Source organism: Rattus norvegicus, chromosome 17 (assembly GCF_036323735.1).
Source record: "Rattus norvegicus strain BN/NHsdMcwi chromosome 17, GRCr8, whole genome shotgun sequence".
Taxonomy (NCBI): Eukaryota; Metazoa; Chordata; class Mammalia; order Rodentia; family Muridae; genus Rattus; species Rattus norvegicus.
Genome location: NC_086035.1, coordinates 72,885,001 through 72,907,500, shown reverse-complemented (window position 1 = coordinate 72,907,500; position 22,500 = coordinate 72,885,001). Strand labels below are relative to the sequence as shown.

General features: G+C 42.0%; 1 protein-coding gene across 9 annotated transcripts in view; it reads left to right on the top strand.

Moving 5' to 3' along the window:
* Positions 1-22,500, top strand: part of Sfmbt2 (Scm-like with four mbt domains 2) — a 194,563-nt gene that overhangs the window by 131,099 nt on the left and 40,964 nt on the right. For all 9 annotated transcript variants that reach the window (XM_006254210.5, XM_006254216.5, XM_006254215.5 and 6 more), the window contains 2 exons: positions 14,586-14,668; positions 20,441-20,564. In XM_006254210.5, coding sequence (XP_006254272.1) covers positions 14,586-14,668; positions 20,441-20,564 — 207 coding nt within the window. The remainder of the gene's footprint in view (positions 1-14,585; positions 14,669-20,440; positions 20,565-22,500) is intronic.

Below are 22,500 nucleotides of genomic sequence, written 5' to 3'. Positions count from 1 at the left end.
ACACACATACACACATACAACAGCACACACAAACACGAATGGCCACCATTTGTGGGTTATCGTCATGAGGATCATAATTCAAACTCTTGCTTCAATTCATGATGAGTGATAGATATCCTCGGTTTCATATGATGCCCCTATTTATGTGCATGTGTTTATATGTGTTTGTTTGTGTGTATGTCCATGTGTGTGTGTCCATATATAGATATGTGTGTGTGTGTGTGTGTGTGTGTGTGTGTGTGTGTGGGCACAAAGTACCACACAGCTACTTGAATGGCAAACTCTTTGAAGATAGAGCCAATGGAATCAGGAGTCCAAACTCATGCTTCACTTTATGATGAGTTTGAAATCAGGCTGGCGTTCATCTAATGCCCCTGTGTATGTGCATGTGTGTTTGTGTTTTGTGTATGTACATGTGTGTATATGAAGAAACATATACATACACATAAGCACACACATGCAAGCACACTCACTCATGAATGGCGAACCCTTGGGAGACAGATTCAGGGGAATCAGGAGTTCAAACTCATGCTTCACTTCATGTTTATTTTCAAATCAGCCTGGTTTCCAGTGATGCCCCTATTTATGTGCATGTGTGTATGTGTTTTGTGTATGTACTTGTGTGTATATGAATATACCTATACATACACACACACACACACACACACACACACACACAAAGAACCACACACAAAGAACCACACACCCACTTGAATGGCAAACTCTTTGAAGATAGAGCCAATGAAATCAGGAGTTCAAACTCTTGCTTCTCTTCATGATGAGTTTGAACTCAGCCTGGGATTCATGTGATGACCCATGTATGTGCATGTGTTTGTTTTGTGTGTATGTGCAAATGTGTATATGAAGAAACATATACATACACATAGGCACGCACATGCAAGCACACTCATACATGAATGGCAAACACTTGGGAGACAGGTTCAGGGGAATCAGGAGTTCAAACTCATGCTCCACTTCATGACGAGTTGAAAATCATGCAGGTTTTCATGTGATGCCCCTATTCATGTGCATGCGTGTATATGTATGTGTGTATGTACATGTGTGTATATGCATAAACATATACATACACACATAAACACACATGCTGCACACACACACGAATGGTAAGCATATACATAACACATAAACACACACGAATGGTAAGCACTTGGGAAACACATTCAGGTGAATCAGGAGTTCAAACTAATGCTTCACTTCATGATGAGTTGAAATCAGTTTGGGATCCGTGTGATACTCCTAATTATGTGCATGTTTGTATGTGTTGTGTGTATGTGTATGTGTGTATATGAATATACATATACATGCACGCACACACATACAGGCAAGCAGAAACACACAAAAGTCAAAACACTTGGGAGACAGAGTCCAGAGGATCATGAGTTCAAACTCATGCTTCTCAGTTTCACATGATGCCCCTTTGTATGTGCATGGCTCTATATGTGTATATGTCCCTGTTTGTATATGAATATGTATATACACACACATGCAAGCAAACACTCACAAGAAATGCCAAATACTTGGCAGACAGAGTCAGAATAAACAGAAGTTCAAACTCATGATTCACTTCATGATGATTTAGAGATTGTCTGGGATTCATGTGAGGCCTTTGTCTATGTGCATGTGTGTATATGTCTGTGTGTATGTTATGTGTGTATGTGAATATACATGTACATACACACATATACACAGACAAAAGCACACACAAACACGAATGGCCAACATTTGAGCGTTAGAGTCATGAGAATCATAATTCAAACTCTTGCTTCAATTCATGATGAGTGATAGATATCCTGGGTTACATGTGATGCTCCTATGTATGTGCACTTGTCTATATGCCTTTGTCTGTTTACGTCCATGTATGTATCCATACACACATACACACACACACACACACACACACACACACACACATACACACACTAAGAACCACACACCCACTTGAATGGTAATCTCTTTAGAGTTAGAGCCAATGGAATCTGGAGTTCAAACTTTTGCTTCACTTCATGATGAGTTTGGAATCAGTCTGGGATGCGTGTGATGCCCCCATGTATGTGCATGTGTATATGTTTTGTGTGTTTGAACAAATGTGTATATGAAGAAACATATACATACACACATACACACACATGCAGTCTCACACCACACAAATGGCAAAATCTTGGGAGACAGATTCTGGGGAATCAGGAGTCCAAACTCATGCTTCACTTTATGATGAGTTTGAAATCAGGCTGGTGTTCATGTGATGGCCCTGTGTATGTGCATGTGTGTATGTGTTTTGTGTATGTACATGTGTGTATATGAAGAAACATATACATACACATAAGCACACACACACAAGCACACTCACTCATGAATGGCGAACCCTTGGGAGACAGATTCAGGGGAATCAGGAGTTCAAACTCATGCTTTGCTTCATGATGAGTGTCAAATCAGCCTGGTTTTCATGTGATTCCCCTATTTATGTGCATGTGTATATGTTGTGTGTATGTACTTGTGTCTTTATGAATATACATAACATACACACACATACACACAAACACACATACATGAATGGCAAGTATGTGGGAGACGGAGTTTGGAGGATTCTTAGTTCAGACTCGTGCTTCTGTGATTCATGGGAAGCTCTTAGTTATGTCCATATATCTATATGTGTGTGTATGTCCATGTGTGTATATGAATATACATATACATAAACACACACACAACAGAGTCAGAATAATCATAAGTACAAACTCATGCTTCACTTCATTCTGAATTTGAGATAGCCCGGGATTCATGTGATGTCCCAGTCTATGTGCATGTGTGCATATGACTGTGTGTATGTTATGTGTGTATGTGAATATACATATATATACACACATATACACAGACCCAAGCACACACACATACGAATGACGGACACTTGGGATTCAGAGTCAGGAGGATCACATTTCAAACTCTTGCTTCACTTCATGATAGATTAGAGATATCTTGGGATTCATGTGATGCTCCTATTGTGTGTACATATGTTTTTTTATGTCCATGTGTGTATATGGCAAACACTTGACAGAGAGAGTCAGGGTAATCAAGAGTTCAACTCTTACTTAACTTCATGATAGATTAGAGGTATCCTGGGATACATGTGATGCCCCTATGTATGTCCATGTGTGTAAATTTTGTGTGCATGTACATATGTGTATATATACACATGCAAGCGCACACACACACGAATGGCAAAAACTTGGGAGAGAGAGTCAGAGGACTCAGGAGTGCAAACTCATTCTTCACTTCATTTTGAGTTAGAATTCAGCCTGTGGTTCATGTGAGGACCCTATGTTTGTGCATGTGTGTATGTTTTGTGTGTATGTACATGTGTGTATATGGAGAAACATATACATACACACATACACACACACAAGCACACATACACATGAATGGCAAACACTTAGGAGAAAGAGTCAGAAGTTCAAAGTCATGCTTCACTTCATGATGAGTTTGAAATCAGCCTGGGGTTCATATGATGCCCCTATGTATATGCATGTGTGTATATGTTATGTGGTTGTACATGTGTGTATATGAAGATATATAGACATACACGCACACATATACATGTAAGCACACAGACATAAATACCAAACACTTTGGAGACAGTGCCAGGAGGATCATGAGTTCAAACTTAGGCTTCTGTGATTCATGTGATGCCCCTTTGTATGTGCATATAAGTGTATATATGTATCTGTATATTAATCTGTGTATATGAATATACATACACACATATACATACATGCAAGCACACACTCAAAAGAATGTTAAATACTTAAGAGTCAGAGTCAGGATAATCACAAGTTCAAATTCATGCTTCACTTCATGCTGAATTCGAGATAGGCTGGGATTCATGTGATGCCCCCATGTATGTTCATGTGATTATATGTCTTTGTGTATGTCCATTTGTGTATATGAATATACAAATACACACACAAACACACACACACACACACAGAGAGAGACAGGAACACACAGGAATGGTAAACATTTGGGAGAAAGAATCACGACGATCAGTTTCACTCCATGATGAGTTAGAGATATCCTGGGATTCATGTGATCCCCCTATGTATGTGCATGTGTGTATATGTCTGTGTGTGTGTCCATGTGTGCACATGGATATACATATACATACACACATATACACACACGTAAGCAAATACACACACTAATGGCAAACATTTGGGGGATAGGTTCAAAACTGTGAGGATTTCAAATTCATGCTTTAGTTCATGATGAGTGAGAGATAGCCTGAGATTCATGTGATGCACCTGTCTATGTGCATGTGTGTACATGTTTGTGTGTATGTTATGTGTGTGTGTGAATATACATATACATACACACATACACACAGATGCAAGCACACACACACACAAATGGCAAAAACTTGAGAGAGAGTCAGGGGAATCAGAAGTTCAAACTCATGCCTCACTTCATCATAAGTTAGAAATCAGCCTGTAGTTCATGTGGTGACCGTATGTATGTGCATGTGTGTATGTTTTGTGTGTATGTACATGTGTGTATATGGAGAAACATATACATACACACATACACACACACGCAAGCACACATACACACAAATGGCAATCGCTTTGGAGACAGAGTCAGGGGAATCAGGAGTTCAAAGTCATGCTTCACTTCATGATGAGTTTGAAATCAGCCTGGGGTTCATTTGATGTCCCTATATATGTGCATGTGTGTATGTGTTATGCGTATGTACATGTGTGTTTATGAAGATACATATACATACACGCACACACACACAAGCACACACACATAAGTGGCAAACACTTGGGAGACAGAGTCAGGAGGATCATGAGTTCAAACTTATGTTTCTGTAATTCATGTTATGCCCCTTTGAATGTGTGTGTGTGTGTGTGTGTGTGTCCATACTTGTATATGACTACACACACACACACATACACACACACACATGCATGGAGGCACACACTCACTAGAATGTTACGTACTTGGGAGTCAGAGTCAGGATAATCACAAGTTCAAACTCATGCTTCACTTCATGCTGAAATCGAGATAGCCTGGGATTCATGTGATGCCCCCACCTATGTGCATGTATTTATATGTCATTGTGTATGTCCATTTGTGCATATGAATATACAAATACATAAGCACAAACACAAACAGACCCACACAAACACACACACACAAGCGCACGCGCGCGCGCGCACACACACACACACACACACACACAGATACAGACATAGAAACACACAAGAATGCTAACCATTTGGACCACAAGGATCAGGATTTGAAACTCAAGTTTCACTCCCTGATGAGTTAGAGATACCCTGGAATTCATGTGATTCCCCCTATGTATGTGCATGTGTGTATGTGTCTGTGTGTGTGTCAATGTGTGTATATGAATATACATATACATACACACATAAACACACACGCAAGCAAACACACACACTAACGGCAACCATTTGGGGTACAGAGTCAAGAGGGTGAGGAGTTCAAACTCCTGCTTTAGTTCATAAAAAGTAAGAGGTAGCCTGGGATTCATGTGATGCCCCTGTCTATGTGCATGTGTGTATATGTCTGTGTGTATGTCCTTGTGTGTATGTGAATATACATATACATACACACATACACACAGACCCAAGCGCACACACACACACACACACATGACGGGCAAACACTTCGGAGACAGAGTGAAGAGGTTCAGGAGTTCTAACTCATGCTTCACTTCCTGATGAGTTCGACATAGCCTGGGATTCAAGTGATGCCGCTATGTATGTGCATGTGCGTATATGTCTGTGTGTATGTCTGTGTTTGTATATGAATATACATGTACATACACACATACGCAAACACGAAAGCACACACACACAGGAAGGTCAGACATTTGGGGGACAGAGTCAGGAGCATCTGGAGTTCAAACTCATGCTTCACTTCCTGATGAGTTTCAAATCAGCCTGGGATTCCTGTAATGCCCCTTTTTATGTGCTTGTATATATGCATGTCTGTATGTACAGGTGTGTATATGATAAACATATACATACACACATACACAAACACACGCAAGCTCTTTCACGTGAGTGGTAAACATTTGGAAGACAGAGTCAGGGTATCACAGTTCAAACTTATGCTTCACTTCATCCTGAATTAGACATGGCCTGGGATTCATGTGATGCCCCTATGTGTGTATATGTGTTTATGTCTAAAGATATATATGAACATACAAATACACACACCCATACAGACACAGACACACACACACACACACACACACACACACACACACACTCACTCACAGGAATGGCAAATATTTGGGGGAGAGAGTCAGGACGATCAGGAGTTCAAACTCATACTTCACTTCATGCTAAATTAGAGATAATCTGGGATTCAAGTGATGCCTTTATTTATGTGCATGTGTTATATATCTGTGTGTATACATACACATACACATACACACACATACACATACACACACATAAGAATGGCAAACATTGGGAGATATAGTCAGGAGGATCACTAGTTCTAACTCATGTTTTACTTCATAATGTATTTGAATTCAATCTGGGATTCAAGTGATGCCCCTATGTATGTGCATGTGTGTATATGTAAGTGTGTATGTATATGTGTTTATATGAATATACATATACATACTCACGCACACATACACGCAAGCACACACACACGAATGGCAACACTTGGGAGACAGAGTCAGGAGGATCATGAGTTCGATTTCATGCTTCTGGGAATAATGGGATGCTCCTTTGTATGTGCATGTGTGTATATTTGTGTTTGTATTTCCTTGTACATATATAAATATATTCATATACATACATACATAAATACACAACATACACACATGCTCAAGCACACAGACACATGAATGACAAGCACTTGGCAGATAGAGTCAGGATATCCAGAAGTAGTTCAAACTCATGCTTCACTTCATGCTGAATTAGAGATAGCCTGGGATTCAAGTGATGCCCCTATGTATGTGCATGTGTGTATATGTTGTGTGTATGTACATGTGTGTATATGAATACACACACACACACACACACACACACACACACATACAGGCAAGCACAAACCCACGAATGGCAAAAACTTGGGAGACAGAGTCAGGAGGATCATGAGTTCAAAGTCATGCTTCTGGGATTCATGTGCTGCCCCTTTGTACATACATATATGTGTATATATGTGTGTATATATCTATGTGTGTATATGAATATATATGTATACACACACATACATACACACACATGCAAGCACATACTCACAAGAATGTTAAATACTTCACAGACAGAGTCAGAATAATCAGAAGTTCAAACTCATGCTTCACTTCCTGCTGAATTCAAGATAGCCTGGGATTCATGTGATGCCCCTGTCTATGTGCATGTGTGTACAGGTCTGTGTGTATGTTATGTGTGTATGTGAATATACATATACATACACACATACACACAGGCCCAAGCAGACACACACATGAATGGCCATCAGTTGGGAATCAGAGACAGGAAGATCACAGTTTAAACTCATGCTTCACTTCATCCTGAGTTAGAGATATCTCGGGGTTCATGTGATGCTCCTATGTATGTGCATGTGTATATATATGTTTGTGTATGTCCATGTGTGTATACATATATACATACATACACACACAAACAAGCACATGCACACATGAATGGCAAACACTTGGGACGCAGAGTCAGGGGAAGCAGTAGTTCAAACTTATGCCTCTGGCATTCATACGATGCTCTATGTATGTGCATGTGTGTATATGTGAGTGTATGTCCATGTGTGTATATGAATATACATATACATACATAGATACAAACACAGCAAACACACACACACACACACACACACGAATGGGAAACACTTCAAAGTCAGAGTCAAGAGGGTCAGGAGTTCTAACTCATGTTTCACTTCATGATGATTTAGAGATAACCTGGGATTCATTTGATGCCCCTATGTATATGCATGTGTGTGTGTATGTCTGTGTGTATGCCCGTGTGTATATGGCAATATACATATATACACACAAATACATGAACACTGAAGTACATATACATGAATGGCAAATATTTGGGTGACAGAGTCAGGAGCTTCTGGAGTTCAACCTCATGCTTCACTTCCTGTTGAGTTTCAAATCAGCCTGGGATTCCTGTGATGCACCTATATATGTGCTTGTGTGTATGTATGTCTGTATGTACATGTGTGTATATGAATAAACATATACATACACACATACACACACACAAGCACACATACACACGGATGGCAAACACTTGGGAGACAGAGTCAGGGATTCAGGAGTTCAAACTCATGCTTCACTCCATTAGTTTGAAATCAGCCTGGGATCCATGTGATGCCCCTGTGTACACACATGTTTGTATATGTTGTGTGCATATACATATGTGTGTTTATTAATATACATATGCATACACACATACACACAAGCACACAATACACTAATGGCAAACATTTGGGGGACAGATTCAAGAAGAGGAGGAGTTCAAACTCATGCTTTACTTCATGATGAGTGATAGATAGCCTGGGATTCATGTGATGCCCCGTCTATGTGCATATGTGTGTATGTCTGTGTATATGTCCATGTGTGTATATGAATATACATATACATACACACATACACATACACACAAGCACACACACATACGAATGGCCATCACTTTGGAGTCAGAGTCAAGAGGATCACAGTTCAATCTCGTGCTTCACTTCATGATGAGTTAGATATATCCTGGGATTCATGTGATACCCCTACGTATATGCATGTGTGTATATCTGTTTGTGTATGTCCGTGTGTGTGTGTGTGTGTGTGTGTGTGTGTGTGTGTGTGTGTGGGGAGAGAGAGAGAGAGAGAGAGAGAGAGAGAGAGAGAGAGAGAGACATACAAACACACACATGCAAGCACACACACACACACATGAATGACAAACACTTGGGAGACAGAGTCTCGGGATGAGGAGTTCAAACTAATGCTTCACTTTATGGTGAGTTATAAATCAGTTTGGAATTCAGGTGATGCACCAATGTATGTTCATGTGTGTATATGAATATACATATACATTCTCAGATACACATGCAAGCACACACACATGAATGGTAAACACTTGGGAGTCAGAGTCAGGAGGTTCAGGATTTCATAATCATGCTTCTGGAATTCATATGATGCTCCTATGTATATACATATCTGTATATGTGTGTGTGTATGTACACATGTATATGAATACACACACACATATGTAAGCATAAGCACACACCCACATGAATCCCAAATTCATGGAGAAATAATGAGGAGGATCCCAAATTACTTGGGAGAAATAATGAGGAGGATCAGGACTTCAGCCTCATGCTTCAGTTCATGATGAGTTAGAGATAATCTGGGATTCATGTGATGCCCCTATGTATGTGCATGAGAGTATGTCTTTCTGTATGTCAATGTGTGTACATGAATATACATATACAAACACATATACACACACATGCAAGCACACACACACACACACACACTTGCCAGCTTTCACACACAAATGGTAATCATTGATCCATTTTGATGTTGTGTGTCTTGGCTTATAGTTTTAGAGACTGTGCAGTTCCGGGCCAGTCAGCAGCCTCACTCACCAGGTGAAAATGCTTGCCTTGGAAGCCTGACAACCTTGGTCCATCCCCAGAACTTAGCACACAGCCAGGTTATTGAGTGATGCTTTTTTTTTTTTTTTTTTTTTTTTGCACCGGAAAGTTTCCTTTTACCTTTCAGATTGCTGTGTCTTTTAATTTAAAATTTATCCCTCATCTGGCTCTGGAGACAGGAGGAATACCTATGTGATTAATAGATATGGAAATACAACCATATTTCTCGTCTTCTGTTTCATTCTGAAAAGTCACTTTTTAATTGAACAGGATTGAGAGGGTAAAAACTGACTTGCCTTTGATATTGAAAATATTTTGTTCGGTAAAAGCTAAGAATTCTTTTTCTTACTTAATAATTCTTTAAGATTTTTTTAAAGTTTTTTTTTTCTGTCAACACTTGATATTTATATGACTTTAGACTCCATTTTTGGAGATATCTGTGTCCCCTAACATCATTCAGACTAGAATGTTGGGCTTGATTTTACACAGAGAAGTATTTTACTTGGTGTATTAAATACTTCCCAGCCTAATTCGTATTCTGTAAGGTGCACTGTCGTGGCTAGTGCTCAGGAATAATGGACCCTCTGGGTCCCCTCCCGGTTACTAAGGTTCCCTTGGTTTTCTGCATGACTCCCTGAGTGTGAATGAAAAGGAAGAACTCTTATGGGGATGGGTGAATGCCTGCTCTTTTAAATGACCTCTGAGCGTCCTGAGACATGTACTCAAATATGAGTTCTTCTCACTGCTTCTGTTTGTTTTCAGTGGACTCCAAAGCAGAATATCCATTGTGTGTATTTTCCTGTCAATTGTGACCGTACTGTTGGAGTTCTGTCCTCACGGCTTCTTCCTCCCCCGCATGCCATTCTTCGGTGATGTCGAACACACACCTGAATTGTTGGGCTCAATGTTTCTTTTCTATGTGGGACCTACTTCTTCTCTCTCCTGAAAAGCTGTGTCTCTTTCCTAGTTCTGTGATGGTGATATCTTTCTTTTTTCTTTCCCCTCCCCTTCCCCCACTTCCTCTCCCCGCCCCTCTGGTCCCTGCCCCTCTGGTCCCCGCCCCTCTGGTCCCCTCCCCTCCCTTCTCTTCCCCTCCATTTTTGTCCTTCCCCTCTTTCATTCTTTCTTTTATTCTTTCGGTTTTTTTTTTTTAAACTCAGGTTCCACAGACGAAAGGGTCCTCATGCTTCCTAAAGCAAGCACTTTACTGACTGAGTCATCTTCCTAGCCCAGCTGACTTTTTAAATATTCGTCTCCTCTGCTTTCTGTCTGTGAAACTTGAGCCCCATAAAGGAGTTAGTTAGGTCAGTTTGCTTCACTTCTCTAATCCCAGGACTAGATCCAACCCTCACACCCAGCATGCAGAGGGCCAGCCTACTACTCTCTTTGTGGGTGAAGGAAGGAATGTCTAGGATAGAGACCAGGCACATCCTGACAATCTAACAAGGACTGACACTCGAACAAGCCGACTTCAACCATAGTGTTTTAAAGGTCTAGTTTCCCAACAGACTTCGGGATGTGGGTGTCTTTTACTTTTCCTCTTGGCAAGCATGGTATTCTTTTGCTGTTTTCTTATTAGGACCCCACAGTTCGTATAGCTAGGCTACACGTAAGAGGGGAATTTACCGCCGTGCTGTTGGTTTTATAAGAGAGTGAAGTCCTACCTTAAACTTTGCTGGTAACCGCATTCTAAGCCACAGAAGAGGGGCACAGCACCGTTGAGGTAGCCTTGGGGCAGCACCGACTCACCTCTTTATACAGAAATGTGGCCTCACTCGGAGACTTTGTACTTGGATAGACTCTGGACTGGTGAGGCCAAGGGTGATTGCGTGTCAGGGGGATATCAGTCATGGTGTTCGGCACGCACTGTACAGGATCTTGGACGATTGACACATAACCTGCTTTTGCATTATACCAGAACAAAGATGATAATTTTTTTTATTACTAAAGTCCTTTTACAGTTATTAGGGAAAACTCAGAAAGTACAAAGAGGTTGAAGACATTTGTTCGAAACAATTACTTTTCTTCTATTTTTCTCTCCTTTAATATTTTGCATAACTCTAGCAGTATGTCTGAATTTAGTCCTTTTAGCTGAAGGCCATAGCAGCTCTTTTCATAAGCCTCCCACCACCACCACCATGCAGTACCATGCCAGTGTCATATCCTAGGGGCTTAAAGCGACCTTGGGTAAATCTCCTATCACTTTCTGTGGATGGAGAATCACTTCTGCCATCTCAAGTTTCATAAAGTTGCCGTACATTTCCTAACAGAGAACTCATTTTCTCCCTCGCAGGGGTCCTCGGAGTGAAACCTGTCAAAGGGCAATAGTTCTTTATAATGTTAAGTTTTTCCGAGGTGATGTCCATTTGCACAACCATACCTAATGACTGTTTGATGTCGGCTCATTTGTATCACAAGAAAAATGGGTCAGTGACCCCTTCCCTCCTGCATGCATACCCTTTGGAATGACTTCGTTCAAAGTAAATAGTAATAAAGGCTTAAATACCTTTAACAGCTGTCATTCACATAGTCTCCCTAGGCGGCTTCTTAGGAATTGTAATAGCTGGAGGGGTTTTATTTCCTCTTTATTTTTTCTCCTCCTTTTTACTGTTTTCTTCCCTCCCCCCTGGTTTAAAACATGTTTTCCTGGCTGTGCTTAAACCTCAATTCTTCTTGTTCTGTCTCTGTTGATGAATGGGTGTAATTGACCCCTGTTGGCTCTATTATACAATCCGTGGCAATTTGTTTTTTATGTAGTAGTTATTTTCTGAGCTGCCTCAAAACTGCCTTACAGAAAGAGCTCATTATCAGTCCAAAGGAAAAGCATTTTAAATGACAGAGTGAATAACAGTCCCAAAGAGAAGGGGGAGGAAAAGTCTAAGCCATTCCAATTTTCAAGTAAATGAGTGAGTTTTAGGGTCAAGGTAATTAATTACTGCTTAGGTGAAGCCCAGCAAGACATAATTATATCTAGAAATTATTAGATTAAAAATGGCTTCCCCATGAACACTGTTGCACTCTGGGTGTATAGAAGGATTATATCCAGGCCCACGGTGCAACTCAGTGTGACACTTTGCAGCCCATTAGAAGTTGGTTTTAGAAAACCTGGCAAAACAGCTATGCACAAGCAGGGTTGACTTCCAAATAAGAATGTCTTATCTGAACATACATGAGCCACACAGAACATACAGTTCGCACAGTTCTGTGAGTAATAGAAAATACTTCGTACTGGAGGGATGGCTCAGTTGGTAAAGTAGTTGTCTCTCAAACCCAAGGACAGGAGTTGAGTCTCCAGGACCCATGTATCAGGTGTGGTATGTGTCTGCAAGCCCAGTGCTTTGGAGGCAAAAATTAGCAAGTCCCCGAGTGCCCTTCGGTCAGCCAGTATAGGCTGCTTGGTGAGTTTCAGGGTACCGGGCACTCCCGGAAGCTAGACACCAGCCAAACAGTAGATTGCACCAAGAAGCAGTAGTAAAGCTTGTTCTCTGCCTGCCGCACACACACATTTCTTCCCAAGTACAGACTCAAACAGGAGTGAAGCCATGTTGCCATTCGTCCATTTCCTTTGGATCTCCCAGGTCTTTCTACTGCATACTCTCTGATGTTCGCATCTGTGTGAGTGTGTGTGTGGGCGATGGATGACTGGTGGCCAGAAGAGGGCCTCAGGTCCTCCAGCGCTGGAGTTAATGGTGATTGTGGAGGTGTTTGGAACTGACTTCGGTCCTCTGGAAGAGTGCTCTTGTCCCTGAGCCCCGTCTCCAGCCCCTCGCATAAATGTCTTTATTCATAAACGTAATTGAGGAAGTAGCGGGATTCCAGGGAGGGGATTCCAGACAGAAGCCAAGGCTGACGTTAAAAGCTACCTCAGCTTCAGATTATTGAGGTCAGAGGACTTTGTGTGTTCATAGACAAGGTAAAGATGCACAGGGAAGAAAGGGCAGTAGAGGGGAGTGACTTTTACCACAGAACAGAGGGCAGTTTGAGAGTAGAGGCTTGTGTGGCAAAGTCCCTCTAAGTGAAGGAAGCAGGCCCGTAGGTGGCTGGCTTTGGTACCTCCCTGCTGAGGGTGCAGAACAGAGAATTGGGAGACATGGGTCTCCTCTTGTGTAAGGTGTTGGGAAGCTGGGTAGATAGAAGTTTCTAGGAGGGGCTTGAGAAACAAGCGTGCTGAATTCAGGTGAATTGTTCAGATCTGACCCATGTGGCATACGGGATGGACATATAAAACGTATATTCGCCCTGACAAACATGAGAGCGGGCACCTCGGGACCCAAAGTGAGAAAGGCCAAGCTGGGAAGGAAAACCCCGCCGCATACAGATGTCATCTGTGCTGTTACACTGATGCACAGGCTTAAAGGGAAAAGGGAGTGGGGTGTCTACTTGTTTTGCCTTGATTGAGAAGGATGAACAGGCAAAAGCTACAGCCTGACTCTCAGGAAGATAATATTGCTGGTAACTTCATTTAGTGCTTTCTCTTTGTCAGTTCATGTTCATGTAAAAGAAGAGATTTTTGAAACATGTACACGAACACACACACACACACACACACACACACACACACACACACACACACGGCACAAAGAATGCGTTCCTGTCAAATTCCCTACTGTTCTTCTCAGTAGCCAGTCTCCCCATTGTCAAGGGCTTCCCAACTTCCTTCTGTGGTTTCACGTCCTAGGTAGTCACAATGGTTAGCGCACCTCCCGTGCCCGTATTTAACACGTTTCACTTTCTTAAGCGTTTCCACTTGATGGTCAAGGAGGTTCTCCTGCTCACAAAGACTTCGTTCGCTCTCTGGTTCTAACCGCACGTTTTTTCTTGCAGACCCCACCCCCTCACCCCACCAGGGTGATCATTGGCCTGGAATAAAACTCCGCTAAGCCCATGCTATCTCTGTTCTTCCTTCACAGGTTACTCAGGCCAGGATTTTAACTGGGTGGATTATCACAAGCAGCGCGAGGCCGAAGGAGCCCCTCCTTACTGCTTCAAAAATGTAAGACCCTCTCATTTGTTCCCGGTTGACGCGATCCTCTGTAAGTTTTGCCACTTTTCTCCTATTTGGGGACGGAGTGTGGAGTACCGCCTGGCACAGGAAGACCGTGAAACCACCGCTGGTTTTGAGCAAGCCTCCTTTAATGTTGCTTGTGTTAGCAATAATGCCAGGCTGCTCTGAGAAACCCACTAACAAATGCACATTAGCTTGACCACAGTCGTTTACTTTGGGAACAGTCAAGGGGAAGAGATGCTCTGCTCCTGACGTTTACTAAAATGTGTTATCCTGGGTTGGGTTGGGGAGTGCAGCTTAGTTGATAGAATGTTTGCCTAGAGTCTGTGAAGCCCTGGTATCAATTCCAGCCCTGCATAAACCAGGTGTGGTAGTGTATGCCTGTAATCCCCTCACTCTGTAGGGAAAGGCAAAAAGACTAGCCGTTCAAAGTCATTCTCTGATTCACAGTGAATTCAAAGCTAGCCCAGGCTACAGGATACCTTGCTTTCAGTAGACAGACAGACAAACTTTAGGACGTGCTTCGTTCCAGGAGATGCCAGCCAGACAGCTCCTTTAAACATTGTGGCCTTCACAGCAGTATTTGAGTGAAGTGAACGAGTAATGGATAAATGAACTCATTGGGTAGCAGGAGGTAGTAAGGTAAAGTTTGGTAAAGTAGTCGCTAAATCGTTCCCTTAAGTTTCATGAACCCTGGAGACTGGAGGGAGGGATATGAAATATTACCTCTTGTTTTAAAAATGAAGCATGGGTCTGCTAACTGTGTTTAACAGACCTGTAGTTCGGAAAATAAATCCCCTATGCTAAAGAGGAGATGGCACTCTCTGTTAACTGAGACCCGCAGCTCCCACCCTATGTGGCATCGCTGACGGAAAGACGAGCTTCTGATCGGTGACCAGAGCTACTGCTGAATGACTGTCGTCTCACAGAGTTAGCAGAATTCAAAGAGCAAGGGTAGAAAGCCTTGGTCTCAGAGAAGCACACCTGAGCAGAAGTCAAAATGGGGGGATAAGAAAGGAAGTAGCTTGAATTCTGGGATTGTGCACTCCTAGGTATAGTGGAGGTGGGGATCAGGACTCTCTTCACTGTGTGTGAATGCTTGGTTAATGACATTGACGCTGTATAGAATGATTTCTACTCAGAAGCATGGGACTGTTGGCGATGTGTTTCAAACTGTGTGATGGGGACAGGTACGGCTTTGGGCTATGCTCCGGGTTCCCTTGAGGTTTCTCAAATCCGGTGACACATGACTTTTTATTATGTTGATGTCACTGTCTCAGAATCTACTGGTGTGTCTTTCATGAAGGACCGAGTCAGGACCTCCACTGATCATGTGAGTTCAAACTCACAAGAGAGACATTCCTTCCCTGGCTCTGTATCTTTAGTGCTAGGGCTATCGTATGCTGCACCCATGGCTTTTTTTTCAAGGGTGCTGGGGATCTGAACTCTGATTCTTACATTTGTACGGCAGACACTTGACCTACCGACCCGTCTCCCCAGCCCCCAGAAATTCGCCTTGTGTCCAGGAGTGTGTACATGGCATTTCATTCTGGAGCAATTAACCACAGACCAGGTTGGCTTTGGATCAGCCAGGATTCAGTCACCGAGATTAAATCTGGCTTAATGAATTCGCTGGTGTATTCATTAGGAGTGCTTTTGTTTCTGGCTCCCCGTTTATTTAATAGACAGGAGAGTCGTCTGCCTGCTGGCACACGCATCGCATACGGGGGCTCTGCTGAATTTGTTAGCTTGCTACAAGTGCTCTTTAATGGAATGCTTATTACGAATTCATTTTTTAATCACGCATCTCATGTGTACCAGAGGAGAGCCGTGTGGCAGACATTTCCCTGGGGATCCTTTAACAATCAGAGTTGGTTATAGAATGGATTGACATAGGCAAATGCGCAGTAAAAGAAACCCAGAGGTAACAGTTTTGTTATTGATCCTTTATAAATCACCCTCAAGCAGCGAGAGGAAATGAAAAGGGGTTATATGGTGGTAGCCTTTCCTTATTAAGTGAGATGAAATGCTTTTTAACTTCGAGGTTCTCCACACAGCCATTCAGCTGTGCTTCCAGAAAGAGGCTTCATACATAATTGTGTGAATGAGATAGGATGACTTGCAAGAAAAAAATGTGTTTTTGCTTTTGTTTTTTGGTTTAAAAAAAAAAACACCCTCTGAAGACTGCCTGCTTCCTATTTCCAGAGAAACATGAACGGAAGGAGCGAACTGACTTTTTAAAATGGGCAGGACATAATTTTTGTTCTGATTACAAAAGGATGCAATTGCCTTTTCAACTTCTTTTATAAAAAGACACTTAAATCTAAATTACTCTGATTTCTATCCCCCCAAGAGTCACATAATGATATAGTCTTTTATTGGTCTTAGGAATCCGTTTAGATGAGTTTATGTATTTCAAAGTAGACATGCCCGTTTTTATAGTACTCCAGCATATTTGATTGCAATTTATAGTAACTGCTGCTTGGGGAAAGTCACATTTATTGGAGAGTAATATTTGGTGAGAAGCTTGTTCATCAAACAGAGAAAACTCATACAGAATTGATTCTCTTGAAGGAGCTATTTAACACCAGATTCAGGACCCAAACCACCCACATGCGTGTAGTGGAGCAAACTCACATGTGGAGGGGAGCAAGCAGTTAGAGGGAAGGACCGTGGACAGCGTTCAGGTTTCCATACTCATACTATGATGACTGCCCAAGCTGACAAAATATGGGGCAACTAAAAGAGTTGTGTGAAACTCTTAAGTCTTTCTGCCCTCATACGTCAGAATCTAGAGACCAGGCAAATATTGCAAACACAGATACGGGAAAGTAAGATAAAATTTCAGACAGCGGAGAACCATGCAAGGTCCAGAATCCTGTTCATTAAATGCCACCTTCAGGGTTAGTGGACTCTCGAATCATCTATGTTTCAGAAGTCTCCTGTTAGCCTGGGTGAGGAAAGAAGAAAAGAATGGGCATTTAAACCGCTTCTGAAGAGACAGTTTGTCGATTGAATTCAAGTAAGAAGATGGCTTGCTAGAAAGGAAAACAAAAACAAAAACAAAAATCCCATTGCCCTGTAATGATACAGCACAATCCACAGTTTCCCTGTCCTAGATTTAGAACATACATGTTTCAATCAAGAGTGTCCCGAGACATGCACAAGCTGGAAAGCCCATATTCCTTGAGAGGAAGAAAAAGGAGACCAAACCCAGCATGATCCATCCATGTGACCAAATCTGAACCCCTCAAATCACTACAGTAAGATGAGGCCCTAATCCCATGTGACTGGTGGTCTTATTCGAAGAGGAAGTCAGGACCCACCCGACATACGCAGAGGATGACAGTGAGAGGAAACAGGATTCAGACAGCCATCTGTAAGTCACACAGGGAGACCTCAGCAGGATCCAGCTGGATGCAAGTTCCGCCTTGCAGCCTCAGCCTCGGCGACTTTGAGAAAACTAACATTGGTTATTGAAGCCACCTAGTCTATGGCATTTTGTTAGGGTAAACTGAACAATTTCCTTTACTTGCGATCCCACAAAAATGTGTCACTGCAGGGTCGAGGCGGCTTCCTTTTCAATAACTTAAGTTTTGAGAATGGTTCAATGTCTGTCAACTGGCAAATGGATTGATAAATTGTGGTTTGTATACATTAACTATTCAGCCATGAAATAGGGCAGTCTGTGCATGAGTCTTGCAGGAATGATCCACAAGTGCATTTTTCTAAGCGTAGTGGTTTCATTTCTCTCACTGTGATAAAAGGCTAGGCTAAATGCAACTTAGGTGGAAGTTTCTAACTTACAGTCTTCAGATAAAATCAGGGAAGTCAGGCTGGAGAGAATGCTCAGTGGTTAAGAGCCCCGACTGCTCTTCCAGAGGTCCTGAGTTCAAATCCCAGCAACCACATGGTGGCTCACAACCATCTGTAATGGGATCTGATGCCCTCTACTGGTGTGTCTGAAGACAGTGACAGTGTCTTTAAAAAAAAAAGCAAGGCAGTCAAGGCAGGTCCTCAAAGCTGGTCTCTTTAGAGGTACAGTCCAGAACAAAGAAAGACCAAGCTCCTCCTGCTGTTTACTTGTTACAGTACATGACCCAACCCAGGAAATGTTGACATTCACGTTCAGGATAGGACTCTCCTCTCTTAACCAGAGATCAAGACAATTCCCTAAAACATGCTCATACAATAATTTCTCATGAAGACTCTGCCCTGATCATTTTAGGTTGTGGGAAGTTGCCTTTTTTTAATGCACAGCGAGAGTTGTGTGTGTGTGTGTGTGTGTGTGTGTGTGTGTGTGTGTGTGTGTGTGTTTTCTCCCCTAAAGATTTATTTATTCATTTTGTGTATGTGAGTACACAGTAGCTTTCTTCAGACACACCAGAAGAGGGCATCAGATCCCATTACAGATGGCTATGAGCCAACACGTGGGTTCCGGGTTTTGAACTCAGGACCTCTGGAAGAACAGCTAGTACTCTTAACCGCCGAGATGCCTCTCTAGCCTGCAAGTTGACTTTTAAAACTAACCTTCAACTAAGTGAAAGAAGACAGACTCATAAATTCTATCGGAATTCATCAGTTCTATCTATGTGATGATACAAGTAGATAGAATATAGAAACGAAAGCTCCATTGGTGGCCAGTAGGAACTGAGAGTCAAGGACTGGGTATGCAAGGCTAGCTCAAGGGTGCTTGGAGGAGGGGGGAAGGGCCTGTTCTGCATCATAACAAGTTGTGGGTGCATGTGTTGTGTGCACTGGGTCAGCGGCTTTATAGAAGGCCACCAGGGCCTCCTAAACAGTGGATTTTACTAAGTATATTTCTTGGTGTATGTGCACACATGGGTGTATATGTTTAGGGTATGTGGATTTGCGTGTACACGTTTCAAGTATTTGCACGTGTGAATGTGTGCACAGGCCTGAGGGCAACCTCTGATGTCATTTGTCAGATGTGGTCTGCTTCTTTTAAAACGCAAAGGCTCTGCTGACCTGACACACCCCATGTAGGCTAGGCTGACTGACTAGCAAGCCCCAAGGATAGGCCTGTCTCCTTCAGCAGGGCTGGGGTCTGCAGTAAGGGCCGATACAACCTGCAATTTAAAAAATGGATTCAGGGGATTGAACTCAGATCCTCTAGATTACATGGCAAATAGTTCACTGACTGAAGCATCTCTCTGGAGCTCCCACTCCTACTGTATAAAAAAATGTTAATTAGAAAAGTAAAGGGGAAAGTATTAAGAAAATAACGGCAATTTCGGATAAATGGAAACGAAGGGATGTATCACCAACAGACCCATGCTATAAGCTAAAGGGCATTCTTTAAATGTCCTTTAAAAGAAAGTGATACCAGATGGATATTCCATCTGCCTCGTTTAACACCCTAGGTATGATTTTAGCAGGGAATACAGACGAGTAAAGAAATGGTGCTTGTGAGAAATCCCACAGAACTGAGGTTCCTATGGTATTAGAGAACGAATGTCCCTACCCTCATATGCTTAGCAAAAGTCTCAGGTACCCACTGTGTGTTAAGCATGGCTATGATTCTTGACCTAAGCAATCTTGACCATGAGCACTTTGCTCATGAGCCGTGAGGAAAACAAGCCCGTGAGCAAGTCTGTCTATCTCAGAAATAAGATGCAGTTGGATCCACTGTCCCTGCCAGCCAGCTCTGCGTCCACTCTCCCTGCTGGCTGCTCTGTGGTCACCTACTAGCCTCTGCTGGGAACTGCTGGCTCAGATCCACCTCTCTTTCTCTTTCAGACATTTGCTCGGGGCTTTGCAAAGAACATGAAGCTTGAAGCTGTGAACCCCAAGAATCCAGGAGAGGTGTGCGTGGCCACTGTGATCAGCGTGAGAGGGAGTTTGTTATGGCTCCGTTTAGAAGGTATATACAAGCTGGCTATTCAGAAGAACTTGGGGGTCCTCTCCAGAGGGTGGGGTAGAGGAGAATTCAGCACACTCTCCTAAATGCCCCCCTTGTTACCCTTCTATTTAAAGAGATCTTAAATTATTCAGTGTTCTTAAATAAGTGAAACTAATCAAATACAAATTCATTCCAAGGCGCTCATCTTAACTAATAATTTCACGAAATGAGATGCTGGCGAGATAATTATGTTTGGAACACACTGGTCCTTTTACATCTATGATTATAAAAGCTAATGTTACAATTAAATTAATATGAGTCACTAAAAATGGTATTTGAGGTCTTGGTCATTATGAGAACAAAATGATATATTTGCATTTTAATGTGGGCATACCCTTCACTTTGGTTTCTTCTGTAGATGTTTTATTTTTCCTCAAAATACCAACGGGAGAATGGCTTCTCTTTCCAAATACATTTAAGCTTCTTTCTTTTCCTTCGATGATGTTGAGACAGTTCTTTACAGTTTATTTTAGAATATACAGAAAACTCAGAGTAATGTATCTTGTGACTAAAGCATTTTAGATTTAGGTAGAACATTGTGTTTTCATGTGTTGCATTTTGATTTAGAAATAATTAAAATAGATTGTCTCTAAGGCTTCCCCCCCATCTTTTCATAACACAATGATAGAATTCAGACATTTGATGCGTATGCAAAACAATAAGACTTGATGAGGCTACAAAAACGTCTGACTCTCCTGGCGCACAGTTCACATCTTATGGCATGTGCCGATCACTATTTATCTTATTTACATTTCTATCACTGTGATAAAGCACCATGACCAAGGCAACTTATAAAAGAAAGCGTTAAATTCAGCATATGATTTCAGAAGGTTAGAATCCATGAGAGTGGAGCTAAGGCAGCAGCAGGAATAGCAGACTTCACGTCTTGACCCACAACCATGAGGGAATTCTGGGAATAGCAACAATCTTTTGAAACCTCAAAGGCTGCTCCCAGTGACACACCTCCTCCAACAAAGCCATGCCTCCCAATCCTTTCCAAACAGTTCCACCATTATAAAAAGAGTGTGTAGAAGGAGATAGACTCAGCACTAACATCACATGATCCTTATTTCTTGTGAAAGCAAGTCTGAACATTACGTGTCATGTTCTCAAATTATATAGTCCCATAAGCACGGTCAGGTAGATTGGAAGATGTGAGACATGGCCATCTTACATGTCACTGTGTCATTAATTTTCAGATAATAATGTAAATATTGCTATAGGTCAGGTGTCAGAATCCATCTGAAGTTAAGTGATTCTGAGAATGGTTTTGCCTTATGGGTTCCTAGCGAGTGGCTTCTACTTGGAAGCAATCAGAGCAAAGTTATAGGCAAAATGGTGGCACTTTTGCTCTTACAAAGCAGACACCTTTGGTTTTGTTGCTACTTGGAGACTCCAATCAGTTGCTATTGCTTTTGGAATTGTGAGGTCCCTCCAGCGACTTTTCCTACCTCACTTCTTTCTGTCTATGTGTGCTGAGCGACATTAATGAGACTGCTGTTCCCTTTGCATTTGCTGCAGAACAGAAATGGTGACTTTAGACGTCTAGGCTTCCTCTTTCTTGTTCAGCACATTATGGTTGAGATTCCCGCGCAGCCATTATTTATTTAGCAGTTTCTCCTTTCAGTGTGCTTTGCAGCTGTTAATTACCTAACACAAACAGCAGTAAGAGTGTCCTGATTTTTACAGCCGGAGAAACCAGCTAAGCCATTAAGATCTACCCGGGGTTCATTTCGTTGCTCTTGACATTTTCCGTTGCTTAATTCACTCGATGTTGCAGCTTTCTGCTTCTTGAAAGAGAGTAATGAGCAACATTTAATGCATATTTAACATTTTTGACCATACTCTTTTTTTTTTCTGATTTCCTTAAGATACAAATTTTGGGTTTTCTAGGGGG